The sequence below is a fragment of the Acomys minous genome (genome assembly GCF_964271855.1).
Source record: "Acomys minous genome assembly, chromosome: 3".
NCBI lineage: Eukaryota > Metazoa > Chordata > Mammalia > Rodentia > Muridae > Acomys > Acomys minous.
Window position 1 is genome coordinate 35,910,510 of NC_140485.1, and position 15,538 is coordinate 35,926,047.

The following is a 15,538-nucleotide window of genomic DNA, read 5'->3' on the forward strand; positions in this document are numbered from 1 at the left end:
AGAAACAATTTAAGGTTTGCATCCTAGGTAGCCCAGTCTTACTACCGTGGCCCTCATAACTGTCTCATCAGGGACTACTTGCATTCCTTGCTTCTCATTTGCATCAGAACTTTTCCAGAGAAGGGAGTTCATATCTGTGCTCAAAACAGGTCACTGTTGACTATGTGAACTCTGTGTTCTCTCTTGTTCTTTAACCCCTTGGTAACTGCAGAAATGGCACTTAAGTAGAATGTTACTGTGTGTGCCATGATCCAAATGTTCCTAGTTTTACAAGGTTCTGAGATCTGGAGGGGTCTACAAATGATAGCCTGTCCCCTGCCCTTGTGAAATATTATAGAAGAGCTGTGCTCATGAGACTAAACTATAACATGGGTTTCTGTCTCCTCCTTTTTCTGCTTCATGGAACCTAGAGCTGTCAGAGTGGTGAGGATGAAGAAGAAGAGGAAGACAAGGAAAAAACATTTGAAGTGAGTTTTCATAAAGATTAGAACCAGAGCCCTTGCTGGTCTATAGGCTGGGGCTTCCGAATGGTAACCACCATTTGCATATGAGACTCATAGTACTGATGTATCAGCAAGTCTGGCCATGGCTCTGCTATCTGCCTGTGTGACTGACAAGCATCAGGCAACCTGCTCATCCGCAGTGTCCACTCCCAATTCGGTTGGTTCTGATGGAAAATGTTCTCCTTCCCATATACTGTGGTAGCAAAACAATAGAAGGAGAAATTTAAACAACCAAAAATGAAAACTCAAGGGCATTGGGATGATCTATACTAGGACTATAAATACAAGTTGATAGTAGCATTTATTTCAAGGTAGTACAGAAGCCCAGAACTCCTTAAATTGCACAATTTAGGTCCCTGTGTTCTTTGCTAGGCAAAGCACTCAAAAAATATAATAAAAGTGAATGCAGGAAATTATAGTTCTGGTAACGGGCCGTGGCATAATGTGTTTGAAGCCAATTTAAATCTTGGCTTTCGGGGAATCTCATCCTGGACATGCCTAGAAGGCAGGCAAGGAGGAACTTGTCTCCAGGAGAAAGACTTAGAGGGCATCAGATGGCCATTCAGGACAGCCTAGACTAGCTGAGACAGTAGTGATGGACTGTCCAGACTGTGACCTGCACGGCTTAGTTAGATGTGTAAACCTCATCCTCACGCTAGGACCCTGAACACTAAGACTGAGAGGGTTCATTGGCTCTTTCTGCTCCTCTTCTCAATGTGGCCACATTAATTAAATCTCCTTTTTCTGCTCTTCACTATTAAAAAAAATAATATTCATAGGTTTCTTTATAATATCAAAGGCAGAATGCCATGTCACCTATTGGCATTAAGAGTAGAAAACCAATCTTTAAAGAGAGAGTAAATTATCAGTAGATCCTTTGGGGAAGCTACATTGTGTCTGGAAATAAAGTTTAGAGGTTGGCTTTATCCAAAATTATGTGTGTTGCCTTTCCTAGGCTTCTAAAGGTTCGCTCTTGGCTTGCTTTACCACATTGTATTTACCAAGGGGAACATGGACAGAAGGTAGGAATGAGGATACTGCAGGGGCTGAGAGCAAATCTTTCTATATGACTTCTTTTCCTAGGAGAAGGAAATGGAGAAGCAGAAGACACTTTATCAGCAAGCACGACTACACGAGCGCGGGGCCGCAGAGATGGTCCTTCAGATGATAAGTGCCAGCAAAGGTGATGTCCCTGTTTCTAGGTAGACCCTAGGAGACTACCAGAGAGCTAGCGCACTGTGACCTGAAGTCACATTAGCGGGCTTCGAAAAAGCCCAGTAGGTATATAATTTCCCCCTTTTCCATTGTGATTCAATCGAATCTTCACACCCCCCCCCCCGCAGGTGAGATGAGCCCCATGGTGGTTGAGACGCTGAAGCTAGGGATTGCCATTCTGAACGGAGGCAATGCTGGTGTGCAACAGGTAATGTGGCATGGGAGGGGTGGGGGTGGGGGGATGGTAAAGCGTTCCTGGGCCACTTTAATTTGACAGTTCTCACTGATGAGGCTTAATTTGCTCCAGGAGGGCTACCCACAGTTGCTTGGCTGGTGTTTTTCCTTAGTGGCCAATTATGTCAGAGTAGCTGGGAACACTGCATGCAAGTGTGTACTTAATAAAGAGGTGGTTGGGTTTTTTGTTTGTTTGTTTGTTTTTAAATCTGGAATTAAAGGGGCAAAACGCTGCATTTTTCCTCAGCATTCCTGCAGAACCATAAATACTCAGAGGCTGTTTCTGTTGTCTCTGGTGTTTATTTCAGCCCTTTAGCCCATGAGCTGCTTGACCATGAGGAACCACAGGACTAATTCACTACCCACTATTCAGTCACTTATTCCTTAATCATTAAACAGTTGTTTACCGATGGCTGACAAGGTCTGGCTCTGCAGTAAAAGCTGAAGTCATTTACAGTGAGCAATGCAAATAAACTATGTGAGAAGCTTGGGCTGGGGGGATTTTGAGCTCATGGCAAGGGTTGGAGATGCAGCTCAGTGGCAAAGCACTTGCTTAGCTTGAATATGCAGTTTCTCAGACTACAAAATGAAGTACCAAAACCTTCTATATCAAAGCTTACATTCCAGCGAGGATAAAATGAGACAGTCAGTATGGATAGCTGCTGCTCATTCAGTGTCTGAACTGCAACTAGTTGCAGAAGGTAAGACATGCGTGATTATCCCTTGAGGCAGAGGCTCTCAACCTGTGGTGGTTCGAGACCCCCAGAGGGGTCTGATACCTGTGGTGGTTCGAGACCCCCAGAGAGGTCACACATCAGACACTTACATTACAGTACATACCAGTGGCAATGAAAATAATTTTATGGTTGAGGATCACAGCATTAGGAAGGTCGAGAACCACTTTGACCCGAAGCATCTCTGCACAAAAGAACATGAAGTTCAAACAGAACTTTAATATTCATAAGTATAACCCGGAGCCTTTGAAAGGCCCTGAATCCAAAACCACCTTACATATGACATTTTCATAGTCTTTAAATCTTCGCAAGCAAATTTCTCATTAGGAGGTGTCATTTTTTTCCTGATGACTTTACTTTCTTCTTTTCTTCATGACCACATATCAGCTAACTAGAAGCAAGGTCTTCTTTTAAATAAACAAATATTTTATGTCACACAAAAGTCCTCCATCCTAATAACTGAGACCACAGAGAACAAAGTAAAAATGTCTGTGCTTTCAGCTGGGCCTGTTACTGGCCTAAGCTCTTGTTCCTGTAAACTACACTCATAGAACGAGCAATTGAGAGTATACCTCAGCAACACCAAACAGTGCAATGTCACTGTCCTGACACCTATTCCACATAGAAAAGACTTTCAACAATAAACCCACAAATGTCAAAATCTACTACACTGTGCTGAAATAGCAAAAATAATGAGCCTTCGTACAGTAAAATCTCACTCCTCAAGTAGATGGCTTGACTCATGTATGTCTTTCCTTCCATTATTATTGTTACATAAATGCATTCACATGAGCTTATAAATACAACCTGGTGAGTCCATTTAGTGTTGTTCAAATGAATGGTTTTAGGGCTGACCACTCAGTGTTGGATAGCCTACCCAGGGATTCATCCTTGGGGAAGATTGATGCTCCCTCATCAATTGCCTGTAGTCATAGTTACCTATAGGGCTTCATCTAGGAATGGGACCTTCTGAGACTTCCCCAAAGCAGATTGGCAAGACATCAGTGGTGTTATTGATCAGGCCTTGTTTAGACAACCTATTGCTGAGATGTCATGGCTGGAGCTTCCCTGGATTATAGAGAAAACAATCTCTGAGCTGACATCCTGGTCCTCCTGCTCTTACAATCTTTTGGCCTCTTCTGGGATGTTCCCTGAGCCTTGGGTGTAGAGGTTATATTTTCTTAACTACACCAGCAATTCTGATATGTGGCCTGGAGTCAGCTTTTGTATGCTTCTGTGGCAAGGGATTTGCCATCTCTCCATCGGAATTTGGAAGATCATCAGTTGTGACAGTTTTTATTGCTTAACTCTAAACTGTGTCTCCTTTGCAGAAAATGCTGGATTACTTAAAGGAGAAAAAAGATGCTGGATTCTTTCAAAGTCTTTCTGGTCTTATGCAGTCTTGCAGGTAAATATGGGGAAGCACTCAGCATTCTTAAAACGTCACGATTCAAGAGAAAGGGGGTCAGAAGGAAGTATATGAAATCAGCTAGCTTACCATGGAATTGTTGAAAAGCTTCCACAGGCACCTCCCTTAAAACTCAGGAGAGTAGAGATTGTTCCCTAGCCTTCAAGATTACATTCAAAGAACATTAAGAAAAGAATTCTTCTTTAGCACAAGCATCCTTTCCAGTGCTGCGGTCTATCAGTCCTGTCCTCCCATTCCCTCCCCTCCCCTCCCTTCCCCTCCCTCCCCTTCCTCTTCTTCTCCCTTCCTTTTTCCTTCCTTCCCCTCCCTTCTTCTTTTTTCCTCCCCTCTTCACTTCTTCCCTCCCTCCCTTTCTCTCTCCCTCTTTTCTTCCCTCACTCATTCCCTCTTCCCATCCCTTCTTTATGTTAGGCTATTTCCTATGCGCAATGTATACTATAAGTTTTTTCTAAAACATGAATACCCCCCAATGTGAGACCAAATAAATAATGGCAAAGAGGGGGAATACCTCCCTCTAACTGAAGGCTGTTTTCTTTAGACCCATGAGACAATGTGTAATCTTTTCCTCTAACACTTCTTTTTCCTCTTTTCCTCTAACACTCCTTTGAGTTGAATGAGTATTTGTAAGCATATATTTTGAGACATCCATTTTGACAAAGGTCCATCCTGGGGTGGGAACAAAATTTTGATACAGACTAAAAAGTAAAGTATTGAATTACCCATCATGGTTGAACCCACTTTTGAATAAATATCCAAAAGCCATAAGGCCACCACACTAGCTCATTTTTAAAATGAGCCAACATACTTTCTAAGAAAAAGTGCCCTTCTCTAAACTTTCTATGTGTTGTGAATTACTTGAAATTCATTCTAAATGAAACCAAAGTTGCAATTACTTAGCTCATTTGCCTCTGAGTATCAAGACTTAAGATAGGACATGCTGTCTACTGTTGGAAAACATGGAGGATGAATGCCCTTTCAGTAGACTTAATCTAACCAACCTTATTTTATTGGGTAAATATTGTACCTTGAGGCAACCAGGATACTATCTGAGCTGCAGCAATAATCCCTTATTCTTGCTCTATAATTTTTTTGCACTAACAGTCTATTAGTTTATTGTTTCTCTCCGGAAAAGAGAATGTAATAGTAAAAAGCCTGACTCTTTGAGGAAGAATAGAATAGCACCTGTGGACTCAGGAATGGAAAAATCAAGACAACTGAGTTCTACATAGCTCATGAAATCTCTGCTAGGCCTCTAAGAGTTCTCTCAGTCCCTACAGCACTTGAAACCGCTAAACTTATTTATAATCCATTTATAATGAAGCACAGAGGGACAAGTTACATACAGTTAATTGCCAGATGACTTCGCACAGAAGTTTTAAGACACATTAATGGGTTTGATTATTCTACAAATAATATGTATTTGTAAAATACTTCAGTAGTAGGAAAATGAAAACATTCCACGTGAATGTTTAGGGATAAAAGTGAGACTTGGAAATGTATGCCAACAATTCAAAATCAAAGCTTTCAAACCCCCTGTCGCTGTGCTCTACTGTCAGCAGGAAGCAGTGAAAGACATTGATTACTTCACCCCTTATCCATTTACAAAAGGCTGAAATGGTGTGCTCCAGACTCAGGACAAACAGCTCCAGGTTCTCCTAATACTCCTTGGTCCCTATCTATGTCAGGACGTGAATGACATAGCCTGCCCTCTACTCTGAACTTTCAGGACAGAACTTTTCTTTCCCCTTCACTATACAATGTAAACATTTTATTGCTATTGCTTTTCTCTCTCTCTTTCCCCCTTACCTACGTTTATATACCTTAACTTTTAGCTTATATAAAAAACAATCCCCATTTTTTTAATTATAGGAGAAGGAAGGAATGTTAGGATCCTGCTTCCGTCTGCCTACCTGTGATGTCACTGCCTGCTTCCCATTGGGCATGGTGCTGCTCAAGATTTTAAAAGGCCAAACCCTCCTTGTGTGTGGCTCCCTCTCTCACCTCTCCCCCTCTCCCTCTCACCTCTCTCAGACCTCTCTTCCCTCTTGTTATCTTTTACCTCTTCCTCCTCCTCTCTTTTCCTCTGTCTCTGTCTCCGTCTCTCTCTGAGGTACCCCTAAAGACCCCTTTCCTTCTCTCCCCATGCTCCTTTAATAAACTTCTCCATCTAAAAACAACAAGGTCCAAACATCCTTTCCTAGGTTCACTCACCCCACTGCCCTACCCCTAACCCAGTGCAGCAAAATCCAAATAACATAAAAGCAGAGTAATTTGGGGTTTTCAACAGACTTTTTTTTTAATATAGCACAATCCGGGATAGGAAAAACAACAAAGCTATAGCTTGGAGAGATGTCAGAAAGGAGGGATAAGAGCCCTTGCAACTTTTGTAGAGGACGTACATGGTGGCTCACACCTATCTATAACTGCAGTTGCAGGGGATCCAGTACACTCTCCTGACTTCCATGGGCACTGGGCATGTATATGGTATATAAACATACATAGAGGCTAAATGCTCATACACAAAAACAAATATTTTTATTAAAAAAAAAGAAAAACAACAAAGGTAGAAGTAAAAATTTCACTGTTTTCTGTTTATAATTACCAAGCCATGACTCCATAAAAAAGAAAGAAAAAGAATGTCAATGTCTTTCTAATCTTAGAGCCATCTCCTCTGAACACAAACAGAATTAATATTTAGAGTCTTCATAGGCTCAGCTGTACACTTCCCTAAGAGCAATAAATGCCTTTATAAAACTTTATGCTCTAGGCATTTTTCAGATCAGAGAAGGAACTAAACTGTTAGGAAAACACAAGACCCTTTCCCTGGAAGTAGTCTGATTCCACAGTGATCTCATGCCAGCCTGGGTGGTACTGGAGCTTCCTGCCTCAACAAAACTTGGCTGTAGCCAGGAAGCTAGAGGGGCAAGGGGATAAAATCAAATGCCAACCTTTCATGAGTTTAGTAGCACCAGGGAGCACCACTGCACAGAGGCCTTAATCATAGCTGCTACTGGCTTTGTAACAAAGTGGGAACCATAAAAGGGTGTGGTCTCTGAAGTCTTCAGTGTATCTAGTTCTCTCATTGTGATCTCGAGAGAAAGTAGCTAAAGGTGAGAGGTGAGCATTGAGTGTAGTTTAAGAAATCTCAGAAAGAACTCATCTCTTCCTGATTTGGGAAAGCTTGCCAGATCTTCAGCCATTAAAAAAAAAAGATTCAAACGGAACAATGATCACCACCACTCTGTACATATGAGAAGGTCTCTGAACTCTCACATCTACAAACCCAAAAGACCTCCAGGCTTTTACCCATGCTGTTATGTTGGTCCATTTATGATAATGAGACGAAATATTCTTAGTACGTGCATTGACATTAAAAATCCATTTTCCCAGCATAACTGTTTAGCCCTGAACCTTGTTTTCTTTTGATTAAAAGTGTCCTTGATTTGAATGCATTTGAGAGGCAGAATAAAGCTGAAGGCCTGGGCATGGTTACAGAAGAAGGGACACGTAAGTAGCTAATGAATGCCAAGGTCATCCTCTTCCTGATTGAAATCTCAACTCTTTCTAATCAGAGCCTTTGCATAGAATGTCTTTGTCTGCAAAGAGTTGCTCCATTGAGCAACACATCTCTTAGCTTTGCTAAGGCCAGCGTCCAGGCTGGATGTGTTCATAGAGCTAGCTGTAATTGAAGACTGTCTCTTATAGTACTTATGGATTTCTTACTTTGTATTTTCTCTTTTTCCTCTTATCATCAGTCATAGTTCGTGAGCGTGGTAAGTGTGAGTCTCTGCCCTGAGATCCTACCATGTGTGCAAATCCCAACAGAGTGGATTTAATTGCCTTGGCACAGGCACAGCTTAGGTTGGGTGGTTGCATGTCAAGTTTCACCCAGCAGTTGATGCCTAATTAAAGAAGTGCCTACCATCTGTAAAGCATGGGTTGCTATGGGCTGTGAGCCACTGGCTGCTGTTGTCCTAGTTGTCCTCATTACAGATGTGCCTTGGGGCTAAACAGTTTACTGTTTGGACTGTTGTACTCTGTAGCCTTGGCTCCCAATTAATTCAATTTATCAACGTTAGTCCGAAGGTCCATTTCTGAACCGTTTTGTCATTTTGGGCTTCATTTGCATTAGAAGGTGTGACTTGTTGAGAGGCCACGCAAATGCTGATGTGCATATTATGTTTTGAAGGTGAAAAGGTCCTCCAGAATGATGAATTCACACAAGATCTCTTTAGATTCCTACAGTTGCTTTGTGAAGGACATAACAGTGGTGAGTGGAAATAACTGAGTTGTCAAGGGAAAACAGCATTTATATGCACAATCCTCCCTCAGTTCAGTGGGCTCCACTTGACTCAGCTAGTTGCTTTCTACTAGTTAGTTACTGTTCTGTTGCTGCAAAGAGACACCATGACCAAGGCAACTCTCATTTTGGGACTTGTTTAAAGTTTCAGAGGGTTAGTCCATGGTCATCATGGTGGGAAGCAAACGGGCATAGTGCTGGAGCAGTAGCTGAGAGCTTAACATCCTGATCCACAGGCAGCAGGCAGAGAGAGAGAGAGTGAGACTGGGCCTGGCGTGGGCTTTTTAAACTTCAATGCCCACTCCCACATACACACCTCCTTCAACAAAGCGGCACTTCCTCCAACAAGGTCACGGCCTCAGAACCTTCCTAAACAGTTCACCAACTGGTCAACAGGCATCCAAACATAGGAGTCACTCTGTAGGGATCATTCTCACTCAAGCCACCACACTATCCAAGGATTTAAATTCATCCGATATTTAATAAGAGAGGCTATATAAAATGACTTATGGCTGCTATTGTTTAGTGTCACCAAAGCTAAATCACTCCCAGAGTCACCAGCCCTTTCACATCACCCATGGGTCTCATCTTGTTTTAGCTGTCACCAGATCAGCAGGGCTCAGAGCAGAGCAGGAGCTGCAAAGCTCCAAATGTATTATCTGTGTGGGACTTGTGCCACATAATATGCCACTTCTAAGCCCAGCTAAGAGGGCATGCCTGGATCCCTTTGGTATAATGGGCCTACATTCTGACCCAGCACTGCTGCTCTCAGACTTTCAGAACTTCCTGAGGACTCAGATGGGCAACACCACCACCGTAAACATCATCATCAGCACCGTGGACTACCTTCTGCGTCTGCAGGTGAGCTGGGGGGACCTCAGGCAATGGTGCATCTCATCTAAAGTTGCATGAATTAACAAAGGCTATGTAGAGTCAGGGAGACCCCGGATACAGGTGCTCCTCAGTGTAATTATATCTTGGTAAAGCAACCATAAGCTGAAGAAGCATTTCACACACCTAGATACTGCATGTTATAGCTTAGTGAGATGATACACTATGCAGTGGCTATCAACCTGTGAGTTGTGACTCCTTTTGGGGGGTCAAATGACCCTTTCACAGATGTCACTGAAGATCATCAGAAATATATTTACATTATGGTTCATAACAGTAGCAAAATTACAGTTATGAAGCAGAAATAATTTTATGGTTGGCGGTCATGAGGAACTGTGTTAAAGGGCTGCAGCATTAGGAAGGTTGAGAACCACTGTCCTCAGGTACCCACTGTAGCATTTTGGTGGTTTATTCTTAGGATTGCATGACTAACCTTGCATAACTACGGTTCATGGCTCCTGCCTAGCACTATGAGAGAACATGATATAATAAACTGTTAGCTGAGAAAACAATACTCAGAATTTCAAGTAAAATTTCAACTGAATCCATGTCACTTTCACAGCATTGTTAAGTTGGAAACTTACTCATTGGACTTGCATAAGTCAGGGAGTGTCGATATAGTCTGACCCTCATATTTAAGGGAGATTTGAATTCATAAAATGTGTTCAAAACAAAGTGAAAGGACCCTTAACTATGAAAGTATCTGTTATAAAATGCTGGCTTATGTTAGTGTTGTCAGTGAAGACCCAATCATAGTGGCCAAGAAAGAGTGATCAAATAACCAATGAATAAGAAGGATTGTTTTGGCTGGCCATGGTGGTGCACATCTGTAATCCCAGCACTCAGGAGGCTAAGGCAGGCAGATCTCTGTGAGTTTGAGGTCCACCTAGTCTACAAAGTGAGTCCAGGACAGCCAGGGCTTGTTACACAGAGAAACCCTGTCTTGAAAAGCAAAACAAAACAAAACAAAAAAACCAAAAAGGGGGGATGGTTTTATGAGGGGAAAAATGCTTATGGCAAGAATGTGATATGTTTTCACATTGTTAGTGTTGAGAAGTTACCTGATTTTGTTCTTTAGCGGATTTTTCCTCCTGGTTTTAACCACCAGAGTAATCTACTTAGGTTCCCTGTGGTCCAGTTCTCTCATCTATATGATAGGTAGGACACTTGCCTCAGAGTGCTGATGAGAACTGAGATGTTTGCTATACATAAATTACTGAGAACAGCATCTGTCGCTTACAATGTTAGCTACTATTTCCTTGCTGTTGCTATGGTTATTTGGATAATACTCACTGTTATCTTTGGTGGTCATGGTCCACTTTGAATGTTGTACATCATAGTCTCCCAGATGCTAAAGGCTGTGTGTCTTCCTTATATGTTCTTCCCTGTAGAGAAGTATGTGTGTCTGAAAGGTAGGTCTTAGGGACAGCTATCTCTGTCCATCTTCCCAGACTACCCATTTCCTGTCACAGCAGAGGTGTAGAGATATGGGATTACTCTGAATTCTTCTTGCCCATTAACTTTACCTTCCTTGAATTCAGTCAGAGAAATAATCAAACTCTACTGTTTGTTTTTAGGAGTCCATCAGTGATTTCTATTGGTACTATTCAGGAAAGGACATCATTGATGAATCTGGACAACACAATTTCTCTAAAGCTCTGGCAGTCACCAAACAGATTTTTAATTCTCTTACTGAGTACATCCAGGTAAGTGCTAATAAGTTCAGAGTTGACAGCAAATGTGATATTTTTAACATTTTCATTTCCTATACTCTCTAAAGAGTACTTGGATGCACACAATGATTGGCCTATGTACTCAGTCCCAATACTGACATTATTTCTTATCTGGAAAAAAGATAAGAAACTATGAGAAACTATAGTGTACGGTCCCCACTGGGATTAGTTCATGGTCATACTTTATCTTCACTTGTTTCATTACATTTGCTTCCTGCCAGGTGTGGTAGCACCCGCCTTTGATCCCAGCACACGGGAGGCAGAGGCAAACAGATCTCTGTGAATTCAAGGCCAGCCTAGTATACAAAGCAAGTTCTAGAATAGCGAGAGCTCTCTTAGACAGAGAAACCCTGACTCAAAAACCAAACCAAAATAAGGCATTCTGTTTCCTTTTCTTGACTTAGAACTTTCAATGAACAACAAAAGAAAAAATGTATTCAATGTAAAATTCTTCAGTCTAAAATATCTAATGATATATCGATACCTGATGTTCAGTAATCATGGAGATACAATTACAGAACAACAACATAAAACAGTATCCTAGTAGAGATGAAAATGGAAAAAAACAAACAAACAGAATCCAGCTTACCTATGGTAGCATATGCCTACAATCCCAGGACTTGGGAGACTGAGGCAGAACAATCTTGAATGTGAAGCTAGTTTGGGCAACAAATTGAGACTGTCACAAAATCAAATAAACAAGAACAAAAATCCAGAATCTTTGAGCTCTTAGTATGGAAGGAGTGATATCAAGTCAGGAAACATCAAGTAGATTTCTCTGGATGAATGTCTTAATGCGCTAGTATTCTTTCTCTATATATAACAGTTTCTATTAATTTCCTACAACCATTTGCCTACTATGAGGAGAGAAGAATGATATTTTTAGGTATAACTGGATATCAGCCCTCTGGGATACAAGATTTTTTTTGAAGCAGAGTTGTGACTTCATCTTAACTAGAAAACTCATGAGTAAAGTATTTGCTCCTTTATTAATTGAATAAGCCATTTAGCTTGTATTCTTTCTGTACTTCCTGGGAAGAATGTAAGATACTGTCTCTACCATGGAAGTGCCCACAGCATAGTTGAAAACGCATGTACATGTTGAATAACATTTGACATGAGATGATCAAATATGATTTGAAACAGTCACTTGTATTGTGCACCAAACATGTAGAAATGGGATGGAGGATAGTCTGAACAACATCCTGAGACTCAGAGTCAGACAACAAAGAAATAAAAGAAACCACACACATGTAAGAGTTCAATGGAAGAGAAAGCTCTTTTAAACCCCAGGGATTTGTGTCATCAGACAGACATACAGGCTGTAGATAAATAAAGAAGGATATATATTTGTCCTTTGGGAAAGCCATGGAGATAAGATGGTGGAAGACTTCATGAGAAATAATGTCAACAATTCTATCAGTTTGCTACAACTGAAGAAAAAAGAAACGAGAACTGTTTCATCCCCTCTTCATGTCCCATGATTTCCTTCTCTTCCCATTCTTTAAGTCAAGAATAAATCTCAGAACGTGACTCTTTTTTTATATCATGGAGTTGAAACGTGTTCTGTGAAAAACATTAGCTGAAGGATGACGCAGGATGATCACAAGTACAGGACCTGCCTAGAGCAGAAGGCTGGCTCAAGGCCAGCTTGGTTAAGAAGACCCTGTCTCCAAAGTTAGATAATTTTAAAGGGCTAAAGATATACCTCAATAGTAGAATTTCTGCCTGGTATGTGTGAGGCCCCAGGTTCAACCCCCAGCACACACACACACACACACACACACAGAGGGAGGCAGGCAGGCAGGCAGGCAATTGGATTTTCATTCAATGTCCATATCACAAGGCAACTGGCTTACTCAAATTTTATTTTCTCATAAAAATAAGTGCAAAACTTGGTGTACTACCTTAAAAATGTAGCAAAGGTAAGCTGCATTAAAACTCATCCAAGGTAGATAGATGAATTTTACCAAAATGAACTCAGTGGCTGCTGGGGACCAGAAACGCGGCATAGATAAACACTGACTCTGAAGCATGCTTGGGTGATTTGGGAAAGGAGGTGGTATTTCTTCCTCTCAACTGTCCCTTGGGAACCCTACTAAGACTTGTCCATTCTCGAGGTAATATGTGTATCCCTTTGAGATATTTGAGATATTTGAGATATTTCTTATCAAGGAGAAATTTAGAAATTGATTAAAGACTTTTTAAAAGGACTATGAAGGAGACTTAAGGAAGGCCACAAATAGGAAGGTTATTATTATGGAAATGCAAACTGGTAACTACATTGGGCTTTGATAAAGAAAAAACTATTTGAGATGGTATTATATCTAAAGTTTAAGTTAGTAAGAAAATCCTAGAAGTAGTTTATCATAGGGATTATTACTGAGACTTTAAACCCTGACTAGTCAGGGGTCGCAGCACTTATGTTGCTTGAAAACAACAGGTAGATTACTCCTGGCTTTCATGCTGTATCTAGCGCCCTTCTTTTCCTTAGAAGACCCTTCAGGGAAAGAAATGAATAAAGAGAGGGTAGAGCTGTAGTTCTCAAACTGTGGCTTCTGAGCCCTTTCGGGGTCAAATGATCCTTTCACAGGGGTCACCTAAGACATTCAGAAAACACAGATATTTACACTACAATTCATAGCACTAGCAAAATTACAATTGTGAAATGGCAATGAAAATAATTTTATGGCCTGCAATCACTACAACACGGGGAACTGTATTATAGGGTAGAAGCATTTCGGAAGGTTGAGGACCACTGGCATAGAAGAATGCCCTTCAGATGCTAAGTAAATAGTATTTAACTATTTTGTTAACTATATTCTTCATTCAGAAGCTAAAAGAAAATCACGGGCGGTGAAACCCCAATTTTCCACCTAGATAGGATATCCTATAATTGGGAAGAATGAAGAATACCTTGGGAGAATATCAAATCACGAAATATATGAGTTTGAAAGTGCTGCTCTCACACACAGGCTCTCTCACACATAACCCTGGGTCAAATGTCCTATGAGTAACTGGTGCTGTGGAATCAGGCTGTCTCCTCCCTACAGGGCCCTTGCATCGGGAACCAGCAGAGCCTGGCTCACAGTAGGCTGTGGGATGCAGTGGTCGGATTCCTCCATGTATTTGCTAACATGCAGATGAAGCTCTCTCAGGTACTGTGGCCTGTTCCCCTAATATTTCATTGCTGTGGAATGTCGGTTTAAATCTCACCCTTTGGACTTCCCCTTGTGGATGTGGCTGCTTAATCAAAGGCTGGAAAAGCCAAGCAGATTAGGTCTCATTCTTAAAACTGAGGACCAAAATGGGAAACAGGGATGAATGCTTTCAGGGGGGTCCCCAGAGGGGCTTTTGCATGAATGCAGCTTCTTCCTTCCTTGTGTCCCACCAACCTGTTATTTTGTAACTGCCTCAACACTGCTCCATGGTGCTAATCCCATTGGCTTCCTTGTCACTGACTTCATTTTAGGATACAATACACCAACCTCTCTCACCTGTCAAACCTTGCATGTCCCTGACATCCACAAATGCCTCTCCTCCTGCTCCCCCTCCTTATCCATCTCTGCCTTTCCTTCTCCCCATCTCTCTGGCAAGATGAATCAGAATCACTCAGAGCATTTATGATGAGCGAATAAATGTAGCATATGTAGTAGCTGATTGCCTCTCTCCATGGCAACACACAAGGGAACACTTCAAGATGTGTTTCAGGCTGATTAGAGGGACATTTGCAGTGTTAATTTCAATAATGTACGTTCGAAATTTTCAAGGCTATTACACCTGCCTCCTCTCTTTTGGAATGTGCTGTTTAACCCTTCATATTTCCCCTTTTGACTCTGGCCTTTTGGGAAGAGAGTTCTGGGGGGAGTGCTAATTTGGCAGTAATGTGTCCGTGTCTTTGTCAACCATGGCAGTGTGGTGGAGAGGCTCTGGAGATGTGAGCCCTTACCCTGCCACCTCCTCATCAATGACTGTTTGGAAAGTTACTCCCCACTTCTGGCTTTTGGCTTCATCATCTACAAAATATCCAGGTTGGAAGGGAGGACCTCTGAGGCCTCTTCTCAGCTCCAATAGTCTGTCCTGGTACCAGTTTTTAGTTTTGTTGTTGTTGTTGTTGTTTTCAATATAGCTGTGATATACAATAGGTAGAGAAAAGTTCCTCAGAAAACTGAATGGCTAGGCAAAGAGTTACGCCTTTTCCGAGAGAGACTGAGAATTGATAAAAGAAGTGTGACTCAGGAAACATTTTTTTAAGTTGACTTCAAGCTGGTGGTGTCTCATGCCTGTAATACCAGCACTCAGGAGACAGAGGCAGATGGATCTCCGAGTTCAAAGCCAGCCTGGTCTACAGAATGTGTTCCAAGACAGCCAGGGCTACACAGAAATCCTGTCTTGAAAAAGATGATAGATGATAGATAGATAGATAGATAGATAGATAGATAGATAGATAGATAGACAAATATTGCTTTCAGATTATCCTTGCAAGCATCACTTCCTAA

The 15,538-nt window shown here is 41.5% G+C and overlaps 1 protein-coding gene across 1 annotated transcript in view; it reads left to right on the top strand.

Annotated features, from left to right (window-relative positions):
• The window catches only part of RYR3 (ryanodine receptor 3), a 529,413-nt gene that overhangs the window by 486,436 nt on the left and 27,439 nt on the right, over nt 1-15,538 (top strand). Inside the window, exons 78-87 of the mRNA XM_084776329.1 lie at nt 411-467; nt 1,587-1,686; nt 1,847-1,926; nt 4,018-4,094; nt 7,549-7,622; nt 7,871-7,888; nt 8,305-8,385; nt 9,188-9,276; nt 10,884-11,012; nt 14,093-14,197. Coding sequence (XP_084632455.1) covers nt 411-467; nt 1,587-1,686; nt 1,847-1,926; nt 4,018-4,094; nt 7,549-7,622; nt 7,871-7,888; nt 8,305-8,385; nt 9,188-9,276; nt 10,884-11,012; nt 14,093-14,197 — 810 coding nt within the window. The remainder of the gene's footprint in view (nt 1-410; nt 468-1,586; nt 1,687-1,846; nt 1,927-4,017; nt 4,095-7,548; nt 7,623-7,870; nt 7,889-8,304; nt 8,386-9,187; nt 9,277-10,883; nt 11,013-14,092; nt 14,198-15,538) is intronic.